We start from the raw sequence: 26,312 nt of genomic DNA, 5'->3' as shown, positions 1-26,312 counted from the left end.
GGTTTTTGGTGTGTGGCCTGGTTTCTGCTCACCTTTGCAATACGTATCCCAGTCACCCACAGAGTCATGGTCACCTCATCATCACAACACAGATACTTGATGTATTGGGATTCTTTTTGAATTTGAGGATGCTGAAAGCAGATCACAGTGACCAACATGACATAAACCTGAGAAGGCCAAGATAATAACGCTTCATTCAGTCGTATCCCCTATTGTTTATCCTGTCATTTCTCCATAGATTTGTGGAACCATTCATTTTTCAGGGGTTGAATCTTTAATCAATGTTTTTTGTTGTTCTCAAAACAACAAAAGGGTTGGATAACAACTTACTAGGGTATTCAATATTAGTTCATGCTTTGCTAATATTAGTTTTTCTCCAAATGGACAGTTGGTGATATTAACATTGTTTTGATTACATATTTTATTGAGCTGCAGTTGCATAGCAGAGACAGTGGATGGCACACTAATATCACAATTTGATTGCCAATGCCCATCATGCCACACTTTAGGATTAGCCCTAAATATTGCTAAAATGAACCACAAAAAGCTTGTGCTTTATCATTTTGAATTATTGCATACATGAAAAGAATGCATGTCCCTTTTCTGTTGGAGTCAGGGTTTAATTGTGCATGTATTTCATTTATTGCATTTCATTTTCAAATTGCTTGACAAACATAAATTACAGCCCACCCTAAGGTTAGCAAACATACATTGTATTTTTTTATCCTACTATGGCAGTCAATTGTAACAGTTCACTTTTTGGTTACTGACATTCTTCAAAATATCTTCCTTTGTGTTCAGCAGAAGAAAGCAATTCATACAGGTTTGAAACAACTTGAGGGTGAGTATATGATGCCATAATTTTCATTTTAAAGTGAAACTATCCCTTTACGACTTGCTGTAACCGTAACCTGCCATATAAAATTATAATTTCATTATTTCTAATATTTAATATTTCTATATTCAAAATGTTATATTTAAAACATTAATTTCATAACATTATTATTGCAGTTGTAATTTCAGTGCAAATTTACATTCATGAAAAAAAAAAGCACGTGTTGTGATAATTTGTTGTTGGACTTTGGATAGTTTCTAAATCCCATAGAATGGACTGTGTGTCTGTCTCTCAGCCTAATAGCCTAATATCGATATGGTTTAATCATTTGAAAATGATATGTTGCGTCTGAACATTACACTTCTATAGGCCTGTGCTAAGACCTGATTGACTGCATTGAAGTCCACAAATAAAAACTCTAAATTATATCAGATTAAGTGACAAACCTTTTCAGTTTTCTTTTTCCTATGAGGGTCAAAAGTCCTGAGATACTCCCTCAACTCCCTCTGAACAGACTAGACCATTTTTCTCATTAAAATATAATCAGGTATATCTCTTAAAAATAACAGATTAAATGAATTATAAGTCACATTTCGAATGGCCTTGGTAGCAATTGATAAACTGAGACATGAGGGGAAAACTGAGATTTATGGATAAAATTTAATAGGTCATGATATATAAAACAAAACAACAGAAATGAATGTTTGATGAAATCATCCTCGTCAATATTTGCTGGTAACATATTCTTTTAAAATACAACTATTACTCTTCTGCACCATCTTGTCCTAAATAATAAATTACTAATATACACGGTTTATATCTTGTTGATTAAAATAATCTAATTGTCATTGAATATTGGAAGTTACACCATCAACATTGTAATCAAGCAGTGCAATATCTAATCAATAACAAAGCAATTTTCAGCACATTTTACATTTACATGTGATCATTTAGCAGACACTTTTATCCAAAGCGACATATAAATGAGGAGAGCAATAGAAGCAATAAAACCAACAATATGCAAGTGATGCGACCATTCCCAGTTTAGTCTACAAAATCAGACCCACAAAAAGATCCAAACAAGAAACTGCAGTGAAGTCTCACTCACACACACACACACACACACGAGAGTGAGATCGCTGTGACGTCTCGGTGTCTTCAGTCTCTGTTGACTGTGACGTCTCTGTAGCGGCTCCTTATTCACACTGAGGAAAATACAATAAAACACACACACAGTCACATATGGAGGATGAGACACACACAGTCACATATGGAGGATGAGACACACACTGTCACATATGGAGGATGAGACATTACTGCGGTCACATCACATCAGTGGATTCATTTCAGAACAAACACAGGCAGAGATACATACAGAGTACATTAATATTGCAGCCAGAGATATAAAGGTGAGGAGAGCATCTTTTTTTCATTTAGTACTGTCCGTCAGAAGCGAACACTTCCCCGTTTCACAGAAGACAAAATAATTACAATTGATCCGGTTCATGCAATAAAAAAAAAGTGTACACACCCCAGCTTTTAATGCATTGTGTTGCATCAGTAAAAAAAAAATTAAGGTTATAATTTTTTTTCAGTATTTCAAGAAATACTGTGTAAAACTGATGTTGTTACAAATAATATGCAGGGGAAAACCAAGTCCCATGTTTGGTGGACCCTTTGTGTTACAAACCTTATTAGTATTCCAAAGTATTCAACATTATTTAGATTAGGGGCGTAGAATTTAGTAGGGACGCTAGGGACGTGTCCCTACCAATATCCAATGACCACAGATTTGTCCCTTGCAATAATTTAGATTTTTTAAATATATATATTTATATAAAACGAACTTTATATATAAATTAAAATATATGTATATATAAAACCACTCTTACAAGAGCGTTCTGTGAAAAAAGCGCAAGCTGGTACACAACAATTGGTTAATAGATCTCGTAGAAGTCCCGCCTCGCGAACCCACATTGCTAATCCGATTGGCTGTGCTTTTTCTTTCTAACTTGTGAGAGGCTGTAGCTTAATTTGGTTGTGAGAAGCGGCAAAATTCCTCCGAAACCTAGATGCGGTAAGTGAGGGAGAAAGAAATCAACAGCTCTGTGAACAAAAATAATCGCGTCAAATATTGATTCTGGGACAGTGCAGTTTTTTTTCAATGTATGACAATCGCGGGATAAGTAGCCAACCCAAACTGTGTGTGTGTGGGGTTGGGTGTTTTGTGTGTGTGTGTGTGTGCGTGTGTGTGTGTGTGTGTGTGTGTGTGTGTGTGTGTGTGTGTCTTTCTGTCTCTGTATGTCCTGGTAAACCCTTGTGGGGGTAAAATGCCCCACAACGATGGCAATATTTGAAATCCTTATGTGGACAAGGATTTTTTGATTCACATGAGGAAAACAGCTTATAAATTATATAACTGATGTTTTTGAAAATGTAAAAATGCAAAAAAGTTTTCTGTGATGGGTAGGGTTCGTGAAGACTTTTTTTTACACAGTTTGTACAGTACAAAAAATGTGTGTGTGTGTGTACACTTTGTGATGGGCACTTACACTAAAAGATCATGACAACTATTTTATATGTGCTTGCTATTTAAAAAGATTTATAAATCTGACAAATCATGTTTCTATTTAAGTCTAGTGTTTTGCACAAGTTTCTGTAAGGGTTGTGTAAAATATGAATTTTGAACTTGATACAAAAAGTGGAAGTCTGCAATGTCCTGAGCTTACTAATATAGTGAAACAAATGTGTTTGTCAATTAGGCTTTTTTTTTTTATGTGCTGAGTCAGGATGGCAGCTAAAAAAAGAAAGGTAGACATTAGGACATAAGTCATTTAAAATATTTTCTCAATTGCTAAAGTGTAGAGTCATCAACAATTGTAAAACTTTTTTTTTCTAAGTTTTCTCTCCCTGTTAATTCCGTCAATGTGTTGTGTTGCCAGCTGAGGTGACAGAAACAGTCCTGCTAGGTAGTTGCTCAGGAAGAGAGGCAAGTGGAGAGGCAGGGTCACAGGTGAGGTCAAGTTTTGACATGATGTTGACATGTTAGTATAGTGAGATTTATTATTGAGACAATTGTTAGGCAGATGATCTGCTATATAGTTTGTCAATGTGAGTTTGAAATGAGCGCTTTGATCAGGCACAAGTTGTTGCATTGTTCATCTGTATGCATTGTTTCATTTTATCAGGTGACAGAAACAGTCCTGCTAGGTAGTTGCTCAGTCAAACTGCCTCCTTGTCATTATTTGTTACCTGTAACATTACATAATTAATTATTGCATTAGGCTACACTATAAGCGGAGTAAAGTTAATAAGTCAGCCAAACTGCCTCCTTGTCATTATTTGTTATACTATTAATTTCCTGAATCCTCAGCTTCCGGGAATGTCCCCACCAATCTCAAAATCAAACCTACGCCTCTGTTACAAAGCTTGTGTAATCTGACGAAATATGTTACAAATTATTGTATTTTGTAATCTGTAGTAAATAATCTACTTACAATATAGTGTCTCCAGTTTATAATGTGGATCATTCTTCAGATCAGAGAGAAGCTTCATGTCTGAATCTCCTAGTTTATTCCTAGACAGATCCAGTGTTCTCAGGTGTGAGGGGTTTGATCTCAGAGCTGAAGTCAGAGCAGCACAACCTTCATCTGTGACTCCACAATCACACAACCTGTAGAGAACAATGACACACTCTTCACTCTCTCAGTTCAGATCAGATCAGTTTAACACAAGGGTCCGCAGCCGCACTGCAGGGGTCTGTCAATTAATGTTTGATCACAAATATTTTTTGTAAAAAAAATTAAAACATGGGTAAAAAAACATAAGCATATATAAGAAATATAACTCTCAAATGAATGCAAGAGCACCCTCACACAACCTTCCTCTGTGACTCCACAATATTTCAATATAGAGAACAATGGCGCTGTGTAAAATAACCATTTTATTAAAGATTGCAATGTGTGATATGATTTGAATGTAGCAGCAAGCAACGGCATATATTATACACTGTTTTATTAATGATGCCGGTTTTCCATGTTGAGGAGAAACTGAGGGACAAATAATGCAGTGTTGTGACTATGGAGTGATAAAGAGATAACATTAATAACACCTGAAGTGTAACTTTATCAATTAAATGTACTATATTTTAGTTCAATAATATTAATTTAATATTTTGAGGAGATTTGGTACTAAATAATATTTGTCCAATAATTATGATCCATTAATGGCCATTTAAAATAATATTAGCAAATATGTTTATTACTTATAATACAATTAGATTTCATGCTTAGCATTTAGCATGCAAATATATGCTATTGCTAATTAATAGTTTGATAGCTAGCTAATGCAATCTTATAATTCAGTCATGTGACACAAAAAATATAAGAAATTGAATGAATTAATCCAGTTAGAGAACCATATTAAAATCACTTTAAAACTTCTTAATTGGGTTACTTGGAAATGACTTGATTCCATGATGTGGACATTATGTGAACAAATTATCTTTGTTTAACTTAATTGGTTCATGTGGAACTGATGTGCATGATTAAATCATTTAAAATCCAACACACGTTTTCAGTGCATTGTTTTCTGTTTTGTTTTTTATATATATAATTTTGGATTTACTGTAAATCCTTAAGAATGTCAAAATTGAAAAGTGGAAGATTAATCAATTTATTAAAGAAATTTTAATTATTAGAAGAACCTGAAGCCCTTTGGTCCCTGATATTATTATTTTTTCTATTTTTTTTTATATTGTGCTCTGTTCTTTAGGACATTTATTATGTTTTGTTTTTCCTTATTGTCATGGTGTTTACTGCAATAAAAACGGTTGGCGTACTTCCGCATTCCTCGATTTATAGAAGTCTATGGGTGTTGTAACTCTGTCAGTTCAAAAACACTGTTGTTTTAATATAACATTTATACTTTGTGTATTTGTGTAATGTTTTGTCTTGTTTGTGATGTGGAGTAAATATATATGCCGGGAGAACATTTATGTTTTAGGATGAGCATGTTGAATCAAGCATTGGCTCTCCTGTGATGTTCACTGGTTTAACTGAATATTTATTTAATGTGCATTTGGACTGAAGTAAATATCACTTGTAATTTATTGTTTAACTGAGTGTCTATGAATCACACATAAAACTACTGGTTTTGGTTTTCCTGGTCAACCTATAATTGTAGAAAAAATGAGCTCTCAATAAAATGTACTCAATTGTCTCTCATTTGTGTTGTGTGGATTCAGACCCGAAAACAAGCTAGGGTTTAACAAGCAAAGTTGGTGATCATTGAGTAAAAAAAAAGTTAAAAACTATTACATTACCAATAAAGAATATATTTACCAAGGACAAATATATATTTGTTTATCAGAGAGTTCATCTTACCACAGTGTCTCCAGTTTACAGTGAGGATCCTCCAGTACAGCAGAGAGTAGATGAACTGAATCTCCGAGTTTATTCTCAGACAGATCCAGTTCTCTCAGGTGTGAGGGGTTTGATCTCAGAGCTGAAGTCAGAGCAGCACAACCTTCATCTGTGACTCCACAATAACTCAACCTGTAGAGAACAACGACACACTCTTCACTCTCAGTTCAGATCAGATCAGTTTAACACAAGGGTCCGCAGCCGCTCTGCAGGGGTCTGTCAATTAATGTTTGATCACAAATAATTATTGTTAAATTAAAACATGGGTAAAAAACATCAAAGTCAAATTTTAAATATAATCACTCTCAAACGAATGCAAGAGCACCTCAGTTAATTCTGTAATAATATCATACTGGCAAACACTCAAGTGTGTTTTTGTGTTTGCTCTCTTGAGAACGTCAAATGTTTCTATTTACAATGTGTTTTTACAGCGATGAGAAATGTAGCCAATCACAGTCATGTTTGTTGGTCTATTGAACGCAGTGGCCAATCAGAGGCGTTTCATTTTGTTAGAATCCACTCACCGAGATATAAAGGCCCTGTCCCAAAAGGCAAACTTCATGTGCACTTTCAGTCTTGTAGACTTACAATGGCTTCCGCGCGCCTGTTAAGTCCATGAGACCGTAGGGTGTCCCGTTCAGTAATTTTAGGTTTCAGAAGGGTAGTCACGAACGCCTCTCTGCGGTCGATATGCGCCCTAGATGCTCCACAGCAGACTTCTTCCCGACAGTCAAAGCGGCGTTACGTCACAAAGTGCGGACTCAGAGGAAGACCGCGAGTGTTTAGGGTGCCATTTGTGACAGGGCCAAACTTGCAATTGCGTGACATAAATAGCAATTGCAAGAAAAAATTGCGAGATAAGTCACAATTATCTTTTAAATAAATGTATTCCGTGGTGGAAACAAGCTTCCATAAATTCGAGGCAACCAGTGGCGAATTAGTCTTCCAGGTTTTGATGTCATCCCTGTATCTCTATTCACAGTCAGCTTTCCTTTCACATGAAATCCCAAAAATGCCAGAAAACCAATGAGAACGCGGAACAATGATGATGATGCATAATAACAGAACGTAGGCGCCAACGTTGTGGATACACTTACCCAAACCCTCCATAACTTTTCAATTAATTTCACATTTATTTGTATAGCGCTTTTCACAATAAAGCAGCTTTACAGAAAATGCACATCTACATTACAATTTATAGTAATTTGTTCTCAGAGGTGACTGTGTCCAAGTTATGTATTTCAGAAATGTACATATACAAAATCACACAGTTGGCTAATAATGTATAATTTTTTTAATTTTTATTATTTAATTAAATTTAATTTAGAACTCACTTATTCTAAAAAAAAATTACAGTTGATTGGCAAATAAATAAATGCCGGACAGTTACATATGCATTACCATCATTTTATTATGTAAGCTTTATTTGGAATTTATAGTCATATTATTTATAGTGTTAATATTAATTTGCGAGTCCTCAAACTCATTCTCTTAAATGGCTTGGGTCTGCAGAGCATTCACAGCTGACAGTATACGGACTGAATGCCACTGACCTGAAGCTTTTATCTTAAGACCACTTTAATTTTTATCATTTATTTCTATTATTTGGGTTGCCTTATAACTTCATGCTTGCAGTTTAACACATAAGTGTTTATTACCACAACAGTAAATAAGTGTCTTTAGAAATGTTATAATATATATTATAATGAAAAAGACTAATAAAATTGTGTCTTCATATTAAATGGACAACAATATATGTCTGGACACTTGAAAAATGTGTAATAATGGAGTCTATAAAACTTAAACATTTAATTATTTATTGCATTTCACATATTTCTACACTAATTATACAAAACTATACTGCCAGTACACCATACTGTACAAATGAACTATATCAATGTTCATTCTTGTCTGAAACTTTGAAGGAGACAAATATGAGATCTCCAGGGTCTTTAGTTTAGGAGAGAAATCTGAGCGCAGTGTGTGATGTTGCTGAGATTTCTTCTAAACTTTAGAGGAGACAAATATGAGATCTCCAGTATGAAGGGCCGTAGGCAACCATTATTGAAAAACATTGATCAAACTCTTGAGTCATTGGCGGTTAGTTGTATCGAGTTGTATGGGAAGCCAAACACACGTACAGTGGGACGAAACGGAGCGGTGTTACAGAGCTCAATGGACCGAGCTGTGCGACCGACTCGACATCGCAGGGAGGACGTGTTTGTAGCGAAACCGAATGGACAGCGCAAACCAATCTCACCAGCGCGGCGCTGACCATGTTACTTTATTCATTACTGCTCCGCAGAAGTTCAGGTGTTTCCCTGCATATAAGATCATGAAGATCAGAATGAAGTTATTACATTTCCTTTGCTTATTATCTTTCATATTAGTAGTGTTTGAAAAGCTACTTTGAATAATTGTATTTTTGTAGCCACAGAAAGAGCCGTTAAAAGCAGAAACTTCAGCGAGGACTGTGCAGTGCTGGGGAACTAGAGGATCAGGGTTGAGAAACACTATTATTGACAGAAACATCATTAGAGAAAACACTGTTGTGTAAACGTGGGGGGAAAAGAGTTGTCATTGTAGTCAGAGTGAAACAGACTAAAAGTATTGAACAAAATGAAATACTGACTATATTTAAAGGATATATTTTAAAAAGAATGGAACACTAATACCAGATCATGAGATTATTAATTTGTGTACATCTGTGATTTCTGTGCTGAGATTTAGTGTTTACAGAACATTTTACAAGCTCATTTTAGTCCTAAAACTCTCACTGAGGACAAAGACATGTGTGACTATCAGAGACAATCTTACTGCAGATTCTCCAGTTTACAGTGAGGATCCTCCAGTACAGCAGAGAGCAGATGAACTGAATCTCCTATTTGATTCCTAGACAGATCCAGTTTTCTCAGGTGTGAGGGGTTTGATCTCAGAGCTGAAGTCAGAGCAGCACAACCTTCATCTGTGACTCCACAATCCCACAACCTGTAGAGAACAACGACACACTCTTCACTCTCTCAGTTCAGATCAACACGTACAAGCCACAATTCTACACTATTAAATATGTCTAAATTTTCATTGGACATTTATCACAGTCATAAAAAAATAATAAAGAAATTTAAAAAGCTTTCAACACCTGTGCTCCAAAAATACCAGTTTATATTGTCAGTTTAAAAATAGGAGAAACACAGAGGAAAGATAATCTTCTTTTGTTGTTTGTTAATTATTGATCCTGATGTTGTGAAGGCTCAAACAAAACCAACTTTTTCAATGATTTCAGACAGCAAGACAGCATTGATTAAAGTTTATTATGGGGCAAGAACATTTTTCGGTAACACTTTAAAATACGGATCCTTCGTTAATGAATAACTACACAGGAACAAATGAGTAACACAATGTTAACAATCTAGTAACTACAGTTAACTAACAAGTAACTCTGATTAACGAATTAGTAATTAATAGCACACAGATTTAAGTGGTAGTTCACTATTAACTAATCAATAACTACTATTTTTCAATACTTCCCAGAGAAATAATGAAAAAAATTCACAATTCATGCAAAACTTAATAACTAATGCAGGAAAAATTACTAGCACTAGATTAACATTACTGCTAGATACTGTACACTAATTATAAATATGTAATAGCGTAGCAGACTTATGATTTGGGAAAGCTGTCAATAATTAGCCTATGCACTGCTGTCTAGATAACTATTCATAAACTAAATAATTTTTAAGAATTGTTTTTATAAATGCACTTGTCTGGAACACTTACCCTGTGGCCGATTTTCCGGCATTCCTCTGGACTGGCTTTGAATATCTAGACTCATCATGGTGAGTACTGGAACATACTGAGTCATCAGCCATCCAAATACCAGTTATTTTATTATTTAACCTACTTCTCAAAAGTGTTTTTATGTATGTCTCTTTGCTCATATGTATATATATATATAAATATGTGTGTGTATATATATCCTGTGAATGATTAGATGATTCTACCCTTTCGGGTTGGCTCTTCATTAGTAACTACAGCATGGAATCATGATAACTAGTAATGACTCAAGTGTTAATGCATACTTCTATAGGAACTACTAATTATTTGGATCCGTATTCTAAAGTGAAGATCATGTTAACTAACTAGTAATGGCTCAAGTGTTAATGCATACTTCTAAATACATTTTCTAAAACTATAGTATTTAAAAGTTCACAAACAATATATCATACGCTTGAAATGACTTGTGTTTGGTATTCCTATATAAGTATGTAGTAACACATGAGTCATTACTAGTTAGTTAACATGATCTTCACTTTAGAATACGGATCCAAATAATTAATAATTCCTATAGAAGTATGCATTAACTTCTAACTAACCCACTGATGTCACATGGACTACTTTGATGATGTTTATATTACCTTTATGGACATGGACAGTATACTGTATATACAGTTTCAATGGAGGGACAGAAATCTCTCGGACTAAATCTAAAATATCTTAAACTGTGTTCCGAAGATGAACGGAGGTCTTACGGGCTTAGAACGACATGAGGGTGAGTCATTAATGACATTATTTTCATTTTTGGGTGAACTAACCCTTTAAACAGTGCGGGAGGAGTGAAAATAAGCGTATACATAGTGACATCACTATATGACAAACACTGCCCCAATAAATATTATTTAGCTCACACTGACATTTTCTTGAGGTGGCATTTTAAGTGGTCTAAAGAGTCTAAAGAGGTGGTCCGTTCTTGAGAAGACCGCTGAAAGAAAATAACCAACTATATCAATGCAAGTAAATCAAACAAATAGGCCTTTAATTTATATAGTTTCACAAAGAGTTCAAAAGAATACATGCAAGCTTAATTTGTTTAAAAGCATATATATATATATATAAAGCAAAGTTTAATATTAACCCTAAAAGGGAAAGGTCATAAAAAGACATCAGAAAATGAATGTCTTGCTATTGTATTTCTTATTCAGACATAAATACAATTTCATGTTTGTTTGTTTTTAAACATGACTTTTATTTTGGATTTCTAATTTTTAATTATGACATACATACGTTGCCCCTTTAGGGTATAAAGTCATTAAAAAAATAATGCTTCTTTGGCAATTTGTATTATAACATCTTAGCCAAATTTTTAAAACTATTTATTCTCTCATAACTTAAACTAAACATTCTTTGTAAAATTCTGCTGATCTTTTTAGGTATTTTATTATCTAAAATCAATATTTTTATTCATAAATATGTCCTCAATGGTGTACAAATACCTCGGCCAATTATCTGACTTATTATCTTTATATACATGAGACGGGTAGGTCCACGGAGGCTTCCATGTAGTTCCGCCATCTTGCAAAACTATAATAGCAGAGAGGGACAGTGTTGCCAGATTGGGACGGTGATTACCAGCCCAAAAGCTCACCAAAACCCGCCCACTCCAAGAAAAAACCGCCCAAAATTTTACTACCAAAATAATGTGATATAATTGTATGGCCATGTCATTCAAGGTTGATAAGCACAATTTGGATCTCCTTAAAACAAAATAACGATGGAAAAATTAAAAATAAATAAATTTCCAAGGAAAACGCATCAAACCAGGGCAATAATCAAGGAGAATTAGCAAATATGACTTTAAATGTCGAGGTGGACACTGTCAAAACGGCAATCAAGAAATGAACAATGACTTTAGCCCTCGGAAGAACACATTGCAGAACATAACGCAGAATTTAGCAGTCAAAACTGATTCATCGTTGATTCAAAACTTTTTCAGCAGCTTTCCGGGACAAGAGTGCATGCAGTCTGGATGGTGTAAAAATGGCAGATGTCTGGTTAGGCTAGTGTGCACATGACATGACCATGGAAATGACTCTGAGTCGTCCCATATTCAGTTTCAATTCAAGTAATTCAACTGTGCTCTCCTCTCAGTTATTCACCATCAAGTCATCAACCCCCACATGTGTACGTTTATAGACTTGCTCACTATCTAAATTTTTACTGTAGATGCAATTTACTGCATGTCACTTTGGCATTAGCGATCACTTGAATATACAGCTACAAGTTATCGTGCTAAATCGCGTCTTCCTGCTGATCCCTCGTTGATTGGCTGAAAGTGCGTGCTCGTCGGTGACGTCAACACCAACGCCAGCTGACTCTGCGCTGCGTGTGTGTGTGTGTTGTAATGTCATGATGACCGATTTTATGCACTACATGCACACATTAGTTTAGTTTTTTAACCAATTATACTTTAAAATGTAGATGTTTGAAAACCGCCGAACTGACCCCAAACCAGCCCAAATTTTGTCCACCCGCCCAAACCCTTTTTTACCCGCACAATCAAATTCAAAACCGCCCAATTGGGCGGGAACCCGCCCAATCTGGCAACACTGGAGAGGGACAAAAAGTACTAAGCCAACGCATTTCCACAACGCGTTTTCGTTCAGAGCCAGTACCAGCAGAAACGCAGGTGCAGAGCAGTGAGAGGCGCTTGAAACTGCACCGGCAAGTTTAAAAGTCTGGATTGCATTGTTATTATGGACCATATATATGCCGCGCCACAGGAGAAGAAAACATTGTCGCCAAAAAAGTCAAAAATAGAACGTAAAAGGAAACGTGACGTGACCATAGATTACAGAAAACAAGAGTTAATGTCGCTTATGTGGCTAATTTTATATAGCTCTCCTTTTTCAAAAACAATCCATTAGTAGCCTGGGAAAACCCAGACCACTCTCAGTTGTAACTGAGTAAGGGTCTGGCAAAGCTCCATAGACAATTCATTTCCACAGGGGCGTCACCAACGGACGTCGGATAGATCTAAAACCAATCAGAGCGATGAATGACATGACGTATGCAGAGCGACGGAGAAACATCTCGAGACTCTCAGCAATTCTCTGTTTGTGTTAACGAAAATGACAATTTTAAATCGCTTGAAACAGACGCGATAGCTGATTCGAACGAGTGATGTTGTGATGTTCCACGGCGGCATCCATCTCTGTAATGTGCAAAATCTGCGTCAGTCACCGTCTCTGCTCTGTCGTCATCGTGTAAAGCCCGCCCCAACGTTTCTGATTGGTGCCGCGATTTCGACGGATTGGAAATGGGTTTCAATGGGCTCTTTGCCAGACCCACTTGCAGAGCAAATCTAAATTTGCCGGAAGTGGTCTGGGTTTTCCCAGGCTAATCCATTAGCTCAAGTTGTGAATATTTTGCTACATGCATAGAACTGTACAGACAATGAAAATTCATTGCTATTGCTAGACATAAATTGTATAAACCTCGGTCGCTTCTCTTCTCTGCCTTTGTAAACTTTAAATTCTATCAAGATCGTCTCTCTTAGCTGCCGGGCATCTTTGTCGTCGTGGTATTGACTCTCGCTCTCCTCCTCTTCCTCGTCGTCCACCTCCTCGCCTAGATCCCACTGATCCACTGCCTCTCTGTCCTCTACCTCTTCCTCTTCCTCTCCCTATTGTTGAATCATCTGATGATGATGATGATGATGATATCTAACAATGAACATAATTCAGAAAATATAACGAATAAAGAAGGCATAACCTATAATAAGAAGGGGGGGATGCGTGGGATTTCCCCCTTTCTGGTCAATGTATCCCTGCCTCTGCTTAATTATGTTAATCCCCGGTGGGGATAAATGTATCCTCCCCTCAAAGTGATCATAGTGCTACTACATAGTGACGAGACGGATCACAAAACTTATCACGGATCCGTGGTTTGATTAAAGTCAATTTTATTTAAAAATGATTACTCACTCACTCTTGAGCGTCTGGCGCGAGTGATTTCAATGTTAAGTCAATGTAAAGACGCGTTTATGCGCGTCTAGAGGTCCTGGGGCGCGGTGTTTAGCGCGGCGCGGTAGACGCATGCCTCATTCGCGCGTCCAGTTTGCGCGAATGAGGCGAATTGCTATCACAGATAATGTCTTTTCTATCATTTCACTGTAGCTCAGCATCGTGATGTAAAGTTAACGTTATTGCATGATCACAGTTCATATGTGTGGGGAAAGATAAGCTATTAGAGTAAAAATATTGCGTAGGCTACTTCAGTTAATAAGAAAAAAAGATTTTACAATTCCTGCAAATGCAGTGATGAAGTTCATGTTCTCATGATTTATTTTTATGAATAAAAATGTTTCAAAACATCCCCCCCTCTGTTTTTTTCACAAATCGCACCCTGCTACTAATTACAATATTTCATGTTTTTCACAGTCAGTAATTCATACTGTAACATTCGTTTGTTTGTTGTCATGTTGCAGTTTGTTTGAAATAACACACCTGTTCACCTGAAGGAAAACTCGACGAAGTGCTATTAGAAGACATCCTGTCAACGCTTTTGGTACATATCGCCTACCGTAGATGCAACGCGCATTTGAAAAGCGAGGCGCTGGAGAGCAAAATTAGTTTGAATGCAAAATACGAATTCACCACTAGATGGGAGTAATTCCTACATATTGTCCCTTTAAGTATAATGCCATTTTATGGATATTAGCCTTCTGTATAATATTTAATACACAAATATCTATGGCCTATAAATTATCGATATGACCAAAACTTTGCTGAAAAACCTCTTGCTTGCTCTACTTCATGCCTTCAGTCCTCTTGATTAATAGTTTATACTTTATACTTAAAGGTTCTCTAAGCGATCCTGGGTGACGTCACTTCTTGTTGACGTTCGAACTATTGTCAAACAAAACAGAGGCTAGCTAGACCCTCCCTCCTCCTCATCCGCGCACTAACCCCCCAAACCCCACCCCACATCATTCTTGTCGGTTATTGGCTGGAACAGTTTGTTATGTTTCGTGGTGCGGGTTAGTCCAGTTTGTTTTTGTTGCTGTTTGTGGAGCCTGGGGTGTCTACAGAGACCGCGTTTTTTTTAGAGTGTGTTCAGGAGACAGACAGCTAGCGGATAGTGAGGAGATATTTGCTGTATGTGACAAAAAAATGTTTGGCCTAAAAAATGCGTGACATCGCTTAGAGCACCTTTAACAAATAAAGCATTCAAGGTCATCCTGTAGCGTAAGTTACCATGGCGATGGAACCCGCTAAAAACCAATCCACTTTCTTGAGCCCGAAAAAAAGAGAGTTTGCTCAAAATAATCTCAAACTTACAAGGGGAGCTACTGAAACTGGCTTCATGCAACAGGCACAGAAACAGTGGGAAACACTAACAACCACCACTCATTGTAACTCTGACGTGCTCCTGAAGAGCTTCATTTGCTGACTCAGGTGTTGGATCAGGGTTGGGTCTGAACTCTGCAGATAGGTACTGTAGATCTCCAGGAACAGTTTTGGGCGCTCCAGATTTAGATTAACGAGATACACACATGATTTACGTTACCTGCTTCTGTGCATCAAAATTATACATAATATTGAACTATTCATTCGGGCACGCACATTCTTTCATTCTTTCTCCGCAAGAACACAAGTCCGTTCTTAGATCTGAGAAACCATCCAGGTGAACCCCAACACTGCACATTTAGGATGTCTCTCTTCTCTAACAAACCCACCTGAGATCTTGGAGTCTTTACTAACGAGCTGATGAGTTGAATCAAGTGTGTTTGATTAGAGAGACATCTAAACTGTGCAGTGCTGGTGACACTCCAGGATCAGGGATGAGAACCACTGAATTATTACAGGAACATCATTGGGGAAAGCACTGTTGAATAACATACAGTAGGGGAACAGGAATGGCATTGTAGACTAAAATTATTGAATATAATTAAATATTGACCAAATTTAAAGGATTTTTTTAAAATGTAAAAATAAAGTAATTTGTGTACACCTGTGATTCTGTGCTGAGATTTAGTGTTTTTACAGAACATTTTACAAGCTAATTTTAGTTCTAAAATGTACATCAAATGATTCATCTTACTGAGGACAAAGACATGTGTGACTATCAGAGAGACAATCTTACTGCAGATTCTCCAGTTTACAGTGAGGATCCTCCAGTACAGCAGAGAGCAGATGAACTGAATCTCCTATTTGATTCCTAGACAGATCCAGTTTTCTCAGGTGTGAGGGGTTTGATCTCAGAGCTGAAGTCAGAGCAGCACAACCTTCATCTGTGACTCCACAATCCCACAACCTGTAGAGAACAATGACACTCTCTTCACTCTCTCAGTTCAGATCAACACGTACAAGCCACAATTATACACTATTAAATATGTCTAAATTTTAATTGGAGATTTATCAGTCATAAAAAATAAAGAAATTTAAAAAGTTTCAACACCTGTGCTCCAAAAATACCAGTTTATATTGTCAGTTTAATAAAAGGAGAAACACAGAGGAAAGATAATCTTCTTTTGTTGTTTGTTAATTATTGATCCTGATGTTGTGAAGGCTCAAACAAAACCAACTTTTTCAATGATTTCAGACAGCAAGACAGCATTGACTAAAGTTTATTATGGGGCAAGAACATTTTTCTAATGGCACAGCATTTTTTTTTATAAGTTAACTGCATCTCCTGCACTGCAACAAACCACTCATTAATGTACTAATGTAACTAACAGATGTACTAATCCTCAGACTAACTGTAGGCCTACATCATGTAAGACTCCAATACAATTACTAGGTAATTATTCCCTCACAAATAATGCTCTCAGTGAGTAAACTGTGTCTATTATGATAGACTACACAATATTGAAATATTATTTTCAAATTAGTTTTTAAATTATTATTATTATTTTAAGTCATTATTGTACCTGGTTCATTAGGCTACTCTTGTAAGAAAGTAGCAGTGGCTGGAACAGAATTTAAGTATCACATGCGCTTGAAAAGATGCAATCTAATCCTGTTTACATGAAATAAGCTGCTCCCAATCAGGTTTGAGCTCACGGACCTGTTGCTATGACAGCAACTCCAGCTTCGAAGAACCTAACAATCCTGGATCATGTAATATCGTCAACAGTAAAATCCAGATAACAGTAATCCAGGTATGAAGAACGGGCCCCTGTTCTCCAAGTGTTTTTGTAGACTGTAAATGATTTTTGTTGTTTTCACAGTATTATTACTGTACTCTCAACAGTTCTCTACTGTAGAATCTGCATCCAGTATGTTACTGTAGATTAGTTTTGATGACTAGAAATGTGCACTGATAGATCAGTGGTATGTTTTTAATTTTTTTTATTACCGGTAAAAGTAAGTTTATTATCAGTGGGGGAGGAGTGAAAATAAGTGTATACATAGTGACATGACTATATGACAAACACTGCCCCAATAAATATTATTTAGCTCGCACTGACATTTTCTTGAGGTGGTATTTTAATATTTGCTGAACTCTTCACCCGCCATTGACAGAAATTTCTGTCATTTGTGATAAAACGCTTCCCTGCCATTGATTAAAACACAGATGAAGTAGAAGCAGAAACATGCGATATCATATGTGACTGTGCTGGCAAAATGAGTCAGAATGTGTACAGGCTATTACGAGTTACAGGCAAAACAAGTGAAAAATGGTCGGATTTGAGGTTTTCACAAAAGTGAGTTCATTAAGCCCTCATCAAAATAGCAATTAAACATTTAAAAGTATCTTTATTTGTATGTTTTCTGAGAGGAGTACCTTTCCTCTGCTCGCTTTCCCTCAGCATAAGTTGGTATTGTTTTAAAGCGTAGCATTCCAACTTTGTGAATATTCATAGCGAATTCTCAATGGCATGAGTCTGAACCAATGAAATGTGATTTTCAAACTCATACTGATTTAAATAAAATTATTTTTCTCACATTGACATCCGAAGCGTGCCTCAAAGACGCCTCAGACAGCGCGTGATCCCGATATACACTAATACCTACTACACAGAATTACAGTATTTCAATATATATATATATATAAATATTTGGTTTTGACTTGGTGCCAAATTTGGAATTATTACCAGAGATTTTAAGGTATGATTGGTAGATGATTTTGTTTTGGAACCTTCAGAAAACTTTAACTAGATTTTTCTCAAAATTGACTTTGACTATTAAATTCAAACAGGTGTAGCTCAGTCATGAAAATGTTCTCATTGCGACTAATTTTGCCAGAACGGGTCACGTATGTAAGCAGATGCATACAGTGCTATGCATATGTTTAGACACCCATGCTAAAGTTGCCTAAAAAGAGGAATAAAAAAATCATCTTTTGGAAATGTAATGCCTTAATTTAAAAAATGAGGAAAACTCCAACCTTTAAGGACACCAATTTTCTTTGTGAATGAATAATGTATCGTAAAAAAATAAATGTTCTTCCTTAAAATACAGGGTGCATAAGTCTGGACACCCCTATGTTAAATTCCCATAGAGGCAGGCAGATTTTTATTTTTAAAGGCCAGTTATTTCATGGATCCAGCATACTATGCATGCTGATAAAGTTCCCTTGGCCTTTGGAAATAAAATAGCCCCACATCATCACACACTCTTCACTATACTTAGAGATCGGCATGGGGTACTAAGATCATATCTCAATGCAAATTAAACCAGCTTTTAGGCTAACTGAAATTAAACCATGTCAATATCTAGGTATGGTGAAGGGTATGTGATGTTGTGGGGCTATTTTAATTCCAAAGGCCAAGGGAACTTTATCAGGATGCATAGTATCCTGGATCCATGAAATAACTGGCATTTAAAAATAAAAATCTGCCTGCCTCTATGGAAATTTAACATAGGGGTGTCCAGACTTATGCACCCTGTATTTTAAGGAAGAACATTTATTTTTTTACGATACATTATTCATTCACAAAGAAAATTGGTGTCCTTAAAGGTTGGAGTTTTCCTCATTTTTTAAATTAAGGCATTAAGATAAATTTCCAAAAGATGATTTTACACATCAACTTTAGCATGGGTGTCTAAACTTATGCATAGCACTGTATGTAAAATCAAAACTGCCTAATGTTACTTAATGAAATGTGGACGCAGGACGAGGTATAGGACTGTGAAGCTTTGGGGGTGTTGTTGTACTTGATCTACTCCATCTGTGTTTTGATCATCATTCTGAATCCGATCCAGACGTAGTCTAAATATCTAAAATTTCTAAAAACATAAGCAATTTTTCAGCATACAAGACTTAACATTTTAAGTCATATTGCTTCTCAAGTAAATGTATCTTCAATTAAGAATACAAAAAAGAAAAGACGACAAAAAATACTGAGAAAGAAATAGATTTTCTGCAATGTAGTCCTAAAATGTACATCAAAGCATTTAGTCCAGGGTTCCTCAAATCCGGTTTTGAAGTGCCGCTGTCCTGCAGAGTTTAGCTCCAACCCTAATTAAAGATGCCTGAACAAGCTAATCCATGTCTTCAGAGTTACAGGAAGATGAGTTTTATCAGGGTTTGAGCCAAACTCCGTAGGCCAGCGGCACTCCAGTGCAATAACATGTCTGACTATGATATACCGTAGATGATCTTACCAGAGTTCCTCCAGTTTACAGTCAGGATCCTCCAGTACAACAGAGAGAAGCTTCACACCCGGATCTCGCAGTTTTTTACCAATCATATCAATCGGTCTCAGTTGTGAGGGGTTTGATCTCAGAACTGAAGTCAGAGCAGCACAATCTTTCTCTGTGACACCACAATCACTCAAACTGTAGAGAGATGAAAATCATACTTGGTAAACACTATGAACTGACAACAAAAAGCAATAGAAAATAGAGAAAAAATAGACAATTTGTAGATGGAGTAAAGAAAACACTGCACTTTGTTACCAATGGATGGCATTGTCTCAAAATGACTCAGGAACCTTGAGGTCATGGTGTCACAGATTACAATGATAGAGAGAGTTAAGTGTGAATAAAAGACAAATGGGACATGGTATGGACTCAGGATACAAACCCTCAGTGTGCAAAAGAACAAGATTCTGATCAGACACGACATATACAACATGATTAAACAAACTAACTCCACGCTTTTCTCTAAATGTAAGACCGCATTCTTAGGCTCGAATTCTTGGCCTCCCTTGCAGGAGAATAACCAATAAACATGCTTTATGAATATTTTATTTTATTTTATGTCCGTTGTTGCCAGGAAAACTACTTTATAACTGGATCAGTGATAAATCACTCTTTGTCTAGCGTATACTTAAGAAAGTTTATTCCCATGACATGAATTTTACAACCATCAACTGATATCTCAGCCATGATTGTCGTTTTTTTTTTAAATAATATTTTGTGCTTTATTATGTCATATTATACATGTTTTATTATATATATTATGATGTCACATTTATAGATTTTGACATTTGCCTTTTTAGTCTAGTCTTTGGCTTTATCCAGTTGATGTTGTTTACCTCTACAATAAGAGTTGGGATTTGTTTGTCTGTTTAAAATGTAATACTTAAAATGTTAATGAAAACCTTATCTAAGTAGTCAAGTTTCATTGTCAAATTTGCAACAATAAAGAATTAACTTTTAACGTGGATCAAATCCATATCAATGGTTTAAGTACTAATTCATTTGTAACATTAAACTTGTTTGTTTTAAAGGGGTGGTTTACTGCTTTTTTTCTTTGCATGATTGTGTTTATGGGATGCAATATAACATGTCTTCGTCTTTTTTTTTTTTTTTTTTAGCCTTATTTTTCATAAATTTGACCTTTATTGTAAGCCGCTTTCTCCTCTGTCATTTGAACGACCGGTTGACTTACGGATTCTATGAAACCACTCCCTCAGAAACAGGCAATGGGCTCAGATTGGTTAGTTGGGCCGGTGTGTTGTAATTGGCTAAACTGCGTAGTGCACGTTGTCCGGAAACTTCACGCCCATCACCTTTACGGGCGAAAGTCGCATGTGCTCCGGTCAAATGTAAATAATGGTGTCAATACTGCTATCAGTTTGAGCCAGAATCAGACCCAGAAAGCGGCAATGAAGAGAGTCAAGCAGAACCTCCCCAAACACGGCTCTTACAAAACGTTTCTGAATTGGTAAAATGTTTTTATTATTATTATTCTATTCTATTCTATTCTATTCTATTCTACTATTATTATATAATAATTTCGATACTGTTACTTGAAAATGCCACTGCTGCTTGTTAGCTTTTGAGATACGGTTTTCTCCTGATTAAACATTTAATATAACTGAATAAATGACTCAGTAATACCGCAGCTGAAGTTTGCTGTTGCGATTACATATAATTTTTTAAACTTTATACACGTTTGTCTTATACACACAAATTAGCTTTGGCATTGGTTTACGTTCTTGATCAAATCGAAAAATTACTTCATAAAGTATACATGGAAAATACATTTACAAAATTAGTACATACAAATTGCAGGTTCAAAATGTTTGTACGCGTTTGTCATAGACACACGAAATAGTAGGCTATAACTAAGTGGCTATAATGCCAGCGCTGGCATTTGTTTACGTCCTTGATAAAACTAAAACATTACGTCTGAAATTATACATGCAAACATTTAAAATGATTAAGTCTTACTTACAGGTTGTGGCACAACAACGGCTGCCTCTGGGTTTAAAGTTGGAACTGTTTCATGTTTTAGTAGTTTCTTGTTTAATCCGGCATTGAATTCGTGGAGATTCTGGAAGCTGTCTTCCGTAAAATGCGCAGCACAGAGAGCTAAATTACGATTGTAATTTTCAGGAACATAATCAAACATAAGTTTTAGCCATTGTTGACGAACTACAGCGTCCATAGGAAGCCCGAACACCGAAGACCTGACAGCTGGGTGAAAATAACACACTTTCGACGGCATGGCTACAGCTCTCCAATATGACTCTTCCTCTTCCACAAAGCCGCAGAAATATGGCCACGCCCCCTTTTTTGCATATTCCGGAGGGAGGGTTGATGTAAATGTATGGGTTAGTTACGTATAAAACCCAGGAAGTATCTCATTGTAGTCCCACTTGAGTCGTTTTTGTAGGCATTAAAATTCCTGATTTTTAAAAGACGATATCTCTGCTTACGTTGAACTATCAGCACAGCAACTTTGCAGATACTGTTCATGCACCAACAGCAACATTACACACTATTTAAAATGACAAAAGTTAAATTGCAATCAACCACCCCTTTAAATGAATCCTCATGTTGAAGACATTGGCTGTCAGGTGCTTTGACACAAGTTTGAGTCAGCTTGTATTGTTTCCCAATCACATCTCCCCGTCATTATTCCCATCAATAAAAATAGCTAAATACAAATAATAATAAAAAAAAATCAGAAAAACAATAAAAAAACAAGTATGCTCCCATATTGCACCTATTACTCAAACAATGTATGTTTTTTAGATTCATGAGCTTTTGATTTTCTTTTGTTTTTACAGTAAAGTGATTGTTTTCACTGATACTTACTGAACTTTAATCACAGGCAGCAGCTTCTGGAGAACCTTCAGTTTTTCAGCTTTACTGTTTTCTCCAACAAATGTATTAATATCAAACTCCTCCAGCTTCTTCTCTGATGTCAACAACACAAAAACTACAGCTGACCACTGAGATGAAGAGAGTCTGGCTTCACTTATTGTTCCAGATTTCAGATACTGTTGTATTTCCTCCACTAGTGACTGGTCACCCAGTTCATTCAGACAGTGGAACAGATTGATGGATTTCTCTGGAGAGTCAATGGTCCTGATCTTCTCCTTGATGTACTCAACTGTTTTCTCATTGCTGTCAGACCTTCTTCTTCTCAGTGTCATTAGTTCCTGAAGGAGAATCTGGTGAGACTCCACTGACAAACCCAGAAGGAAGCGCAGGAAAAGGTCCAGATGCCCATTTTTACTCTGTAAAGCTTCATTCACGGCTCTCTCATGGAGTTCAGAAAATGAAACATGTTTAAACATAAGTTGAAACCAGTCCTTAAATATAGACAACAAATCTGGTTCGGTGACTGGGTCAAATAAATTTCTGTTGTTGTTTATGAGGCAGAGGTGCACATATAAAGCTGCTAGATGTTCCTGAACACTCAGATGAACAAAGCAGAAGACTTTCGCCTGATACAAGCCTGACTCCTCTCTGAAGATCTGAGTGCACAATCCTGAGTACACTAATGCTTCTGTCACATCAATGCCACACTCTCTCAGGTCTTCCTCATAGAAGATCACATTGCCTTTCACAAGCTGCCGAAAAGCCACTTTCCCCAGTTTGAGGATCATGTCTTCATCGGTCAGGTTCTTCTCATAGTCCTTCTCATGTTTGATGTTGGACTGAAGGATCAGGAAGTGTGTGTACATTTGAGTGAGAGTCTTGGGAATCTCTCCACTCTCTGCTTCACTCAACATCTTCTCCAGAACAGTGGCTGAGATCCAGCAGAAGACTGGGATGTGGCACATGATGTAGAGGCTCCTTGATGACTTCAGGTGTGAGATGATCCTGTCGGCCAGACTCTGATCACTGATTCTCTTCCTGAAGTATTCCTCCTTCTGTGGCTCATTGAAGCCTCGTACCTCTGTCACTCGATGGACACACTCAGAGGGGACGAGATCGGCTGCTGCTGGTCTAGAGGTGATCCAGATGAGAGCAGAGGGAAGCAGATTCCCCGCAATGAGGTTCGTCAGCAGTACGTCCACTGATTTATTTGTGTTTACATCTCGTAGAGTCTCATTCTTTTGAAAATGTAAGGGAAGACGACACTCATCCAGACCATCAAAGATGAACAACACTTTATATTTGTCACTAGATATTTCCATTTCTTTTGTTTCAGGGAAAAAGACATGAAGAAGTTCTGAAAGACTGAATATTTTGCCCTTCATCAAATTGATCTCTCTGAAAGGAAGTGGAAATATGAGCTGGACGTCCTGATTCACTTTGCCTTCAGCCCAGTCTAGGATGAACTTCTGCACAGAGACTGTTTTTCCAATCCCAGCGACTCCCTTTGTCAGCACAGTTGTGATGGGTTTGTCTTGTCCAGGTAAAGGTTTAAAGATGTCATTGCATTTGATGGGTGTGTCCTCTGTTGCTGATCTCCTGGATTGTGTCTCAATCTGTCTCACCTCATGCTCATTACTGATCTCTCCACTGTCCCCCTCTGTGATGTAGAGCTCTGTGTAGATCTCATTCAGGAGTGTTGGGTTTCCCTGCTTTGCTGTTCCCTCATTCAGACACTTAAACTTCTTCATCAGCTTTGATCTAAATGTGTTGAGGACTTCATGGCTGCAAAATTAAAATGACATGGTACATGTATTACATAAGTTAATATAGAGATACATATATAGAGTAAAATGTCTTATTTGTTCTCTGTATCGTGACCAAGAACATATCATAATATTTATGAAATGTGTTAATTATTAATGTGTTTTAATTTTGATCTCAATCAAAAAGATTCCACACTTTACCTGACACCAGCACACCTGCTTTCATTAAAGTCCTGTAGTTGCTTCATAGATTGGTCACTCTTCTTACAGACGGGGTTTGTAACTGCTGATCTTTGTGGTGGGATTGAACTTAAACATCATGAAGAGAATCAAGAATCAGACACTCTGATATTGCTGATATTTTTTTAACATCACCTGAATAATTCTTACAACAGTTAATAAGTAAATGCACTTATTAATAAATCAACTGTTCAAGGGCACAACTGTAATAATACTGAAAACAAAAACTATACAAAAAAAGTTTTTCAAGACAAACTTTGTGTTAGCTTGAGAAAGCTTGTTATATATTGTACATATTAAATTAAAATAATAAATTATGTATTGATTGCTTATAATTTAACATCATGCCAGTTATCAGAGCTATTTTAATGGTGAGAATAAAAGTAGCAAAATATAAAAATATAAATAAACAATAAAAACTACAATAACGTAAAAAAGTTTTTTTTAACTAAATCGACGAAACCCTTTAACAAAACCTTGTGCCTATTTGGCAATATGTGCAGATGATATGGTCCCAGTGATTATCTGAGTAGGAACAATGTTTTCTACCAACAACATGATTCATTTAATAAAGTTTAATTGTATTACATTGATTGCTGGTCATTTTTGGAGGAGGATATGATGGGTTTGAGGTTATAATATATAGGGCATTATTTGAGCTCTGAATATAAGCACCTGCTGCACATTATTTATTCAACAAAGCCCAGGTACCGATAAAAAGGACTGCAGTCCATTTAAAATGCCCACAAAAGCAGGGTGTTTAAAATAATATAAGAATCTCATTCAATAAAATGCTATATCTGAGTCCAAGCCAAAAAATTGGAACACTTTGTAGATATGTCTCTCTTGCATCAAGTGAAGACAACAGTGTCTAGTATGAATATCATAAATGCAAAATACAAAAACACCATAATATTAAAATGACAATGTATTTAAAAAATGTTTATACCTGAGATCAGTCTGTGATTTGTCCTTCTTAAAATCTATTAGACGACCCATAGACCGGTCACTCCTCAAAGACACACAGCTGGGCTCTGATCTCTCCTGCTGAACTGAACTATAACAGAACAACGAAACGTAAACAAAACGTTTTAATGAAAAGCACTTGAGGAGGGTTTAGACATTGTTTTCAAGAAATTTTCTTTTAATGTATTTTTTAAAACAAAATAGAATGTCACAGTTTTTTCTTCAGGAGACATTTTGTATAAAAGGTTATTTAATGTGTTTATTTATAGTAGGCTACCTGCATCCTTTAGAAAAATCTTCATCTCTGGATGTTTGCCTGTCATCCATGATAAAGCTGAACAGTTGAAACAGTCTGATCTCCACTGGATGGAAATGACAAACAAACAAACAAACACAAAACTAATGTAGGCTACTTAAACATTGTTAAACATCTTTATAATTGACCTGACCAGATCGTGCGAGTTGGAGAAATAAATAGCCTAGAGATCTTTTGAAAAATCATCATATGCACGATACACAAAATAAACCTCGTTAATTTCCTTTCAGAGAAAATATTAATGTGGAAGTCACCTGTAAAGGTCTCGAATACGCGAACAGTAGCTAACTTTGTCAAACTGTATCGACAGCCAACCGATTCACAAACTCCTCCATCTGTTCCATCAAATAGGTTAGCTACACACACACACACAAAAAAGTTTTATTTAACATCTAACGTTAATAATATTTTGTATAGGAAGGAATCGACTATCTGATTAAAATGGCGAAACATCAGCTTTCTTTTACTTTCGCTATTATCTGT

At 36.3% G+C, this 26,312-nt stretch overlaps 1 protein-coding gene across 1 annotated transcript; it reads right to left on the bottom strand.

Moving 5' to 3' along the window:
• Positions 1–463: 463 nt before the first annotated feature.
• Positions 464–26,312, bottom strand: LOC306992606 (NACHT, LRR and PYD domains-containing protein 3-like). The gene is made up of 11 exons (XM_079601716.1): positions 26,084–26,312; positions 25,791–25,875; positions 25,497–25,604; positions 24,509–24,616; positions 22,533–24,326; positions 19,647–19,820; positions 16,180–16,350; positions 9,076–9,246; positions 6,220–6,390; positions 4,333–4,508; positions 464–2,040 (listed from the first exon to the last, which is right to left on the bottom strand). The coding sequence occupies exons 2-11, from the start codon at positions 25,838–25,840 to the stop codon at positions 2,036–2,038; spliced, it is 2,928 nt and encodes a 975-aa protein (XP_079457842.1). The 5' UTR covers positions 25,841–25,875; positions 26,084–26,312; the 3' UTR covers positions 464–2,035.

Source organism: Phoxinus phoxinus (assembly GCF_949152265.1).
Source record: "Phoxinus phoxinus genome assembly, chromosome: 24".
In the NCBI taxonomy this organism is placed as follows: Eukaryota; Metazoa; Chordata; class Actinopteri; order Cypriniformes; family Leuciscidae; genus Phoxinus; species Phoxinus phoxinus.
This window is presented reverse-complemented; position numbering and strand designations above follow the sequence as displayed.

Bases quoted from the DNA above. Each gene is read 5' to 3' on its own strand.
- LOC306992606 (XM_079601716.1), bottom strand. From the start codon at position 25,840: ATGGATGACAGGCAAACATCCAGAGATGAAGATTTTTCTAAAGGATGC. The intron at 6,391-9,075 runs GTAAGATTGTCT...TGTTCTCTACAG, and splicing joins TGTAAACTGGAGAATCTGCA to GTTGAGTTATTGTGGAGTCA. The intron at 4,509-6,219 runs GTAAGATGAACT...TGTTCTCTACAG, and splicing joins TGTAAACTGGAGACACTGTG to GTTGTGTGATTGTGGAGTCA.